Below are 7,999 nucleotides of genomic sequence, written 5' to 3' on the forward strand. Positions count from 1 at the left end.
GCAATTCTGAACATTAGATCCATCAAACAGAGCTATTCATCACTTAATGAAATTCAGTGGAAATGGCTTCACTGGGAATTGGACCAGGTCCTTACTTCAGAGCATAAATACTGGAAGAGAAGGTTTCTTCCTGAAACCCTGTTGCTGAGCTGTGTGTGATTCAGCACCTGGCCCTCCAGTGCATGGCCAGACCTCTGAGGGACACTGAACACCTTTAGTATCTGGCCATTCTGAGATACATTAGGGCTCTTCTGTAGCATTTTTAGATCCTCATTGTTTGCATCAGGTAAGGTTTGAGGAGCTCTTGTCCTCCCCAAAGCCATGCAGCTCCTCCTCAAAGCCTGTCAGGGACCAGGAGAGCAAATGAGCTGGTTCCTGCCAAGCCAAAAAAAACATTAGAGGGAAGATAGTCTGCAGCAAACAAGACAGTGCTTGACATTACTTTCTGCCTGATAGCATTTCACATTTCTTCCAAGCAGCAACTTACACTACTAGAGAAATAAAGGAAGGAATCTGATCCTAACCCCCACACATTTACCTTCAGAAATGTCTCTGAATGAAGATAAAACCCTGAAAATTCCAAGGAATACACAAGAACTGAGGACCAAAATAAATAATAAAATAAATTCTCAGCAGTATGAAAAGTGGTTTCTTTCTAATTATTTTATATATTTGTAAATGTTTCCTCATATTCCTACCAGTAGCCAAGTGCCAGATTATGAGCAGAACTTTATGATAAAACTTAAAATTTCAACCCCCAAAACTCTTTCCTGAAGATGCCAGTGGTGCTTTTTGCACAGCTCTTGCCCTGGTGAGTCACCAGCATAAGAGGTGGCTTATCAACTTACTAAGTGCACTATTTTTTGACAGACAAGTTCATGATTTTGCAATTCTTGTGGGATTTTGATCTACTCCAGGTAATTTATAATCAAACTTTATATAATTATAGACAATTTTGGTGGAAGACTGATGTATTTCAGCTAATTTTAGCATTCTTCCTGAATGCTCCATGTTTTCAGAGTATGAAAAAATATTAAGCCCACTGAAGGTAGCTTCAGTGAAGAGCTGAAAGCCTGCTGCCATCACCCTATATATTATATACAAGATTTGAACAAAAATCACAATAGTATGAAGAAGATGAGGGTTTCTCCAATCACGAAGTTTTTATAAGAAAAAAAATAGCTACAGTGTGAAATGTGAAAGCAACACTAAGTTCTTTAAGCTGGCGCTGAGGTTTCTTTTCAGATGAGCTGCCCCAGGAATTAGATTTGGAGGTGGTGCCTTCCCCATTGCATGCTTCTTCTGATCTTTTTGGCCTTAAGCTTCCAATCTACCTTCACATAGATAGATTCTCCTCACAATATTTCATATATAAGATACAGAACACAGGTGAGGAACAGGATTTAAAACTGTCCATATGAAGGAGAGTGATGGAAGAGCTGATTCCCTGCTCCAGGTTTATACTGGAGTAACCTCACTGAAATAAGGAATTTCACTCCTCCACAACCAAGAGTTGGGCCAGGGTCAGCTGAATGATGGACTTTCATGTTCATTCAGAAGATTAAATGGAGTCTCCCATGTGTGCCTGTTTTTCAGCTGAGTCCTGCACACCTCACATGGGCAAAGCAACCACTGCATTATGAGCAACGTGATGACAGAACTGGACACGGAAGGACTGGACCCCAATTTCAGAAAATGTTGGCAAACTGGAAATAAAGTATCTCCCTAATGACTTTATGAACCCAGCTCCAGTGGAAACTTTGCCTATATAAAGTTGATGGGATGAGGGATCTACACACAGATATTAAATTTACGTTAAGGGGACTAAATTTGGCTTAAGTGGAATACGCCTTTCATCACTCCTGACTTCATTTAGTATTTCACTGCAATTCTTTCTTTAGTAGTGGCAAAGCAAATTGGGATGTTTTAAAATTGTTTCCACTGTTGTAAGTATAAACTTCCTGAAGATTTTAGCCTGTTTGCAAGAGATTGAGTAAAATAAAGATTTTTTTTTTTTAGGTCAACATTTTCTTCTGGCAGACTGAGCCTGAAGTGCACTTTATTTCCCTTTAATTTAACAGCTCCAGCAGCTTTTCCAGTTAAATCGACTGTTCATTATTGAGCCCATTTATGAAGGGCTGTGCAGTGCAGTTTAATGAATCCCTGGCACAAAGCTCCCTTTCAGTGTAGGGAAAGAATAGCAGCCTATTTAGGTCCTGTAGGGCTGTATGTCAAAGGCTGCCTATAATACTTGTCAGGGAAGGGCAGAAATTCCCACTGATATAAGAATGTGCAAGAAATCAACTTTCACAACCAACTCGCCGATTAAGATGCGATCAGGAAATGAGTCTGTAGGTTGGGAGCGGTGACACCTGTTTGGACAGCCAGATTTTCCCATAACTCGATAACCATATGGGCCATACAACCAGGAAGGGGAAAAAAAAAAAAAAAGCCCTCCCTCCCTGCCCTGTTGCAGAGATTTTCTTACTTTCATACTGCCTTCCTGATGCCATGATGAAAGGAAAATGGGTGTTGTGAATTGTGAAAGCTGGGCTCAGTGCTGGATTTGGTTTGCCTTTCCTAGGAGAAGGTGTTCCTAGTGATCATAAAATCATGGAACAGTTCAGGTTGGAAAGGACTGTAAAGATCTCCTGGTTCCAACCTCCCTGCAATGAGCAAGGACATCTTCAACCAGACCAGCTTGCTCAAAGCCTCATCCAACCTGGCCTTGAATACTTCCAAGGACTGGGAATCAACTACCTCTCTGGGCACTTGTTCCAGCATTTCACAACTCTCTTCATAAAACATTTCTTCCTTCAGGCTTCCATCAGCCTGAATCTATTTCCTTTTAGTGAAGGGGCACAGCGTGAGATGTTTCCTTCAGGCTGAATCCTGGTGGGATCCTGCCCCTGCATGGTGGAGAATTTACCCTGGAGTGGGACACTGAGTTGGGAAGCTCCATGAGCACCAGGAGGGCAGACAGAGCTCCTGCAACTGGCTCCAGTGAGAAGCTGCTCCACGGAAGTGCTGGCACTGTAGCATGGCCCTTGACCATGCAAGGCTTCCTTGCTTGTGGAAACTGCTCTCCTTGCTGTCCAGCTTGGTCTGCAAGGATTAGAAATTGTTCTTCTTGTGAAGGGCTTGATTGTGTGGCCATGAGCTCAGTCTATGGTATTAGTGATCAGGGCATGCCCCTATTTCCTTTGATTCTCAGGGTGACTATGCCCTGGTTCTCTAAAAAAGCCAAACTTGATGCCAAGGGCGTTACTCTCAGAAGCCTTAGTTCAACCCCCAGAGGTGTTTGAGATGCTGCTCTCTATAACAAACAAAAAACCGAACAAAACTGGATAAATTGCCTACACAAAAGTGGGCAAAAAAAATAGCAGTAGAACCCCTGGAGCCTGTTAGTAAGCACTGAGTGCTCTCCTGTGGGTTGAAGGTTTAGGGTGGTGGAAGCAATTCTGCAGCTGCTTCACTCACCACAGTCTGTTGGCAGTAAAGTGAAGGGAAAAGGACATCTGGTCCAAAATTTTGCCTGAAGTTGGGGCTATTTTGTGGGTCTAATCCCAGCATTTTCTGGACATTAGAGCCTGCTAGCAAGCGGAGGTGGATAGCTGGGCCTGAGAGTCACCACGAGTGGGCTGAGCATCAGCATCCTTAAAGAGCACAGGCAGAAGACGAGCAGGCTCATACAGCTGCTGGAAAAGAGATATGTTTTGCAGGAATAACCAAACTTCTATTTCCTTGAAAAAAAAATCAAGTTTCTTTACAAGTTGTTGACATCATGTGGCTTAGCAAATTTCCCTCCAGGCATTGCCCAACTTGGGGTAATCAGCTCTGCCTGAGAGAACACAGAGAATAAGCATGTTTAATGCAATTATGAAGGCTTTCTAAATCTCCAGATCTGGTTGAGAATATGTAAATTCAGCTGCTTAGCACAACTGAATACAAACTCTCCTTTGCATGCCTGACAATTGTTTTAATACGCTCCAAGTTTTAGGAGGTAATAAAGTCTCCTGCTAAACCGTAGCTGAGCTCTCAAAGCTGTTTAATTGAATGAATTCAGCCTTACAGAAGAGAAGCTGGGGCTTTCAGCTCTTTTTTATCTGAGCCACCGGATATTTAGCCACTCTGCATATAATACCACCCAGACTCATTAACAAACCCTTTAGACAAGCTACGGAATATTGCTGCTACGATGCTGAAGCGGATACTAATTTGAGGACAACTTTGTTGCCACTCTGTTTGAATAATTTCGTGCTGCTCAGATAAGAAACAGTCCCAGACTGTCTGCACATTCATGAAGGATAGTGCCCCCTGTTTTCTAGACCCATGTGCAGCTCGAAGTGGCTTCAGAGGGGATGAAAAACTATTTCATGGAGCACACAGGGTTGTATATGCTGTTCCTCACATTTTCTCATCAATAAGGGAGCTTGGAGCAGGCTGCAAAGCTTGACAGGGCTTGACAGGGCCTGAGGGTAACAGCTCGGGCCGCTAATCCCTGTCAGTTGTATTCGAGCTAAGTAGTTTAAATCCACCTTCTATGTAGACATACTTATTCTGACATGGACAGATACATAAACTTCCCATAGCCCTCTGCCTACTAGGGTTTTTTTTGCTTCAATTACACAGTCACACTCAGAGCAAGTCCCCAAATAAGAGATTCTGGGAGATTCCAGCTAAGCAAGTTTTGCAAAGGAGACCCGGTCCAGATGTGCCAGGCAAGCCAAGGCTGTGGCTGGGACTGTGAGGTTCTGCCTGCCACTGGGACCCTGCTGAGATGCTGGTGAGAGACCAAGAAAATCAGCATTCTTGTTTTGTAGAGGATATTGAGCCTTCTTTTCCTCTCATGAAATATGTGCTTTCTCCTTTTTTCTCCTTGCAGTACTTGCTTTGCATTCAACAAGTGTTTCAAACCACAGTGAGGTGAATTTGGCTGTTTTTTCCATTTTACCACTAATTACAGACCTAGGATTCCATCTCACTTTCCTTCTGCAGTTTTGCTTTCTGTTTTTTCCTTCCAATACAAAACTGTTGCACTTTTAATGAATCAATGCAGACCATGAAAACCCACTTTTATTTAATGCCAAATCAGATATGGATCTTCATTCAAATTTGGACATATAAAATTGCTGAACATAAATCTGGAGCTGTGTTGAGGGTTGTTCTGCATCAATGTAAGAGTTTTCTGAAGGTGAATTGAAATATCTTTTCCCCATAAAAAAGGACAAGGTAGTTGCTTCAGGAGCTGTTATCAGTACTTTAAGTAGCCACTTCACTAACTTTCCTATGTTCCGTACAGAAGATTTATAGTGCTGCATTGCTAAATCCATGCAACACCACAAGCATGGAAGGTGTCCCTGCCCACTGTAGGGGAGTTGGAGTAGATGATCTTTGAAGTCCCTTCCAATCCAACCAGTCCATGATTCTGTGACTTTAACTCCATGCACCCCAGTCATTTGAAATCTCTGCTGGATCACAGCTCTGAATTTTCTTAGGACTTGACGAGACAGAGAATCTGCTATGTAATGTGCATAGCAATGAGCTTGGGAAAAAAGCATCCTTTACAAATCAATTTAAGTGTGTGTATCCTGGCGGCTGCCAGAGCAGGAGCATGTCGCCGCGCCCTTGCACCCAGAGCCATGCAAGTGCCGGGCCTGACCCCAGACAGAGGAACATGTTTTCCGCCAGCTGAGCAGCTGCAGGAGGAGGGCCAAGACTGGTGGAGTCTGGAGGATGCTGTGCACCTGCTCCGGGGTGACTGCGTGTGTTTGGTCAGGGGATGCCTGCGCACCTGTCCCGGGTGTGTGTGCGCACCTGTCCTGGGTGTGTGTGCACACCTGTCCCGCTGCCTCTCCGTGCCGGGGCGGGTGTGTCCAAGCCCCGGGGCGATGCTCCTCCCGCCCCGCCGCTGCCGATGTTCCCGCCCGGGCCGGCGGGGGGGTGGGTGCAGCCAGCCCGGCCCCCGGGCTGCGGGCAGGGAGGCGGGGAGGGCCGGGGCCAGCCCCGCTCTGACCCCTCCTCCTCCTTCCCCGCCCGCCGCCTTTTCCCCGCTGCCGCCGCCGCCGCCCGCCGGGCGCATCCCAGCGGAGTCTGCCGGAACTCGGGGCGGCGGCGTTCGCCGCCGGCCATGGCCGTGCCCGCCGCGCTGCTCAGCCCCCATCACCTCCTCTCCTTCTGCTTCCCCGCCGCCAGCGGGCTCCTGGGCTATGCCGACCTGGAGAAGGGCTACGAGGGCGGCGGCGGCGACGCGGGGGACTTTAGAGAAGCCACCCGGGACCTGCTGAGCTTCATCGACTCGGCTTCCAGCAACATCAAGCTGGCGCTGGACCGGCCGGTGAAGTCCCGGCGGAAGGTGAACCATAGGAAGTACCTGCAGAAGCAGATCAAGCGCTGCACCGGCATCATCGCCGCCGCCGCCCCGCCGCCCGCCGCCTGCCCGCCCGCCGCCTGCCCCGCCCGGCCCCCGCCGCGCCGGGAGCCCGCGCAGGCGGCGGGCAGCAGCCTCCAGAGCAAGAGCCTGGCCGCGCTCTTCGGCTCCCTGCAGCGGGGCCGGGGCGCGGCGGGCGGCGCCGAGGCGAGGGCGGGCGGCGGCGGCGCGGGCGGCGGGGAGAAGGCGGCGGGCGGCCCGCGGAAGGTGCCGCTGCGGGACCGCAACCTGCCGCCCTCCTTCTTCACGGAGCCGGCGCTGCCCGGGCCCGCCGCCCGCGGGCCGCCCGCCAAGGAGCCGGAGAAGGGCGGCGGGGGCGCGGAGGCCGCCGAGTTCTTCGAGCTGCTGTGCCCCGAGTACGGCGCGCTGCTGCCCGAGCACACCGCCCCGACCGACGCCTTCGGCGGCCGCCTGCCCGCCGAGCTGGGGCTGGAGCACGGGCTGTACGAGCTGCCGCTGCCCGCCGGGCCGCACCCGCTGCTGGGCGGGCTGCTGTACCCCGAGCCGCCCTGGAGCCCGGCCGCGCCCTGCAGCCCGCCCAGGAAGGCTCCGGCCGAGCCGCTGCGCCCGCTCTACCCCGGCGGCGCGGAGCCCGTGCCCGGCGGCAGCGAGGAGCCCGGCGGGCACCTGCCCGCGGGCTTCGCCCCCTTCTTCCCCGAGTGCCCGCTGCCGCAGCCGCCCTACGAGTACGGCGGCGGGTTCCCCCGCGGGGGCTACCCCGGGCTGTAGGGCGGCCGGGGCTCGGGGCCGCCAGCACGGCAGGCGGGGAGCGCAGCCGAGCCCCCGCGGGGCGGGCGGACGCTGGGACAGCGCGGGGGCCGCACGGGGCTCCGCACAGCCCGCTGCATGTCAGAGCCCCGCGGCCGAAACCGCGGCCACGGCCCCCGCAGGATTCACCCTTGGGCACTGCCAGTCTTCTTCTCCTGCGGTTTGGGCGACGCTGGAAATAAAATGTGAAACTTTGGGTTTCTTCAGGTGTTTTTGTAGCGGCCGGTGCCCCCCTCTCATCCTCCTTCCTTAGGGGCCAGGGCTTGGCTGGCTGTAGGCAGACGCGTTGCTGTACCTGTAGGCGACGTGGGGACAACTCGTCACTGATTTCAGTCCAAATCTAAAGCTCATGTCAACACTTGAGGTGCGTTTAATTTTCCCAGGCTCACGTTTGTCACTAGTGCTGGTGGGTGTTCAGCTGAGGACACAAAGGCAGGAAAGTGAAGCAAAATTAAAAATGCTGCTACCAAAACTCAGTGTCCTGAAATTTTAACAGCGTCTTGCAGGATCTTGCAAAGCGGCAATTTACAACGATTCCTAAGTTAATTGATGGTGTAAGTTCGGGACAAAAATGTACTGTAGCCACTGCGGCCATGTGATTCCTACACTGTTGGATTTCTTCCAGGAATGTGTCAAAGCTCAGAAAGCAATGCGGCTCCGTCTCATTGTGCACAGGAGATTATTTGATAATCATTTAAGTTATGTAAAAGAGTCTATGATAGGTCCTATAAAAATAAAGCTACACAATAGATCCGAGATATGTGGTTGTTACTGCTGTTGAGACGCGGCGTTCGGGGGCTT

General features: G+C 50.4%; 1 protein-coding gene across 1 annotated transcript; it reads left to right on the forward strand.

Moving 5' to 3' along the window:
• The first annotated feature begins 6,068 nt into the window (after positions 1 to 6,068).
• Positions 6,069 to 7,210, forward strand: FAM181B (family with sequence similarity 181 member B). The gene has a single exon (XM_042778986.1). It carries the CDS (start codon positions 6,131 to 6,133, stop codon positions 7,157 to 7,159), a length of 1,029 nt encoding a protein of 342 aa, XP_042634920.1. The 5' UTR covers positions 6,069 to 6,130; the 3' UTR covers positions 7,160 to 7,210.
• Positions 7,211 to 7,999: the final 789 nt, after the last annotated feature.

This window comes from Catharus ustulatus, chromosome 2, assembly GCF_009819885.2.
Source record: "Catharus ustulatus isolate bCatUst1 chromosome 2, bCatUst1.pri.v2, whole genome shotgun sequence".
In the NCBI taxonomy this organism is placed as follows: domain Eukaryota; kingdom Metazoa; phylum Chordata; class Aves; order Passeriformes; family Turdidae; genus Catharus; species Catharus ustulatus.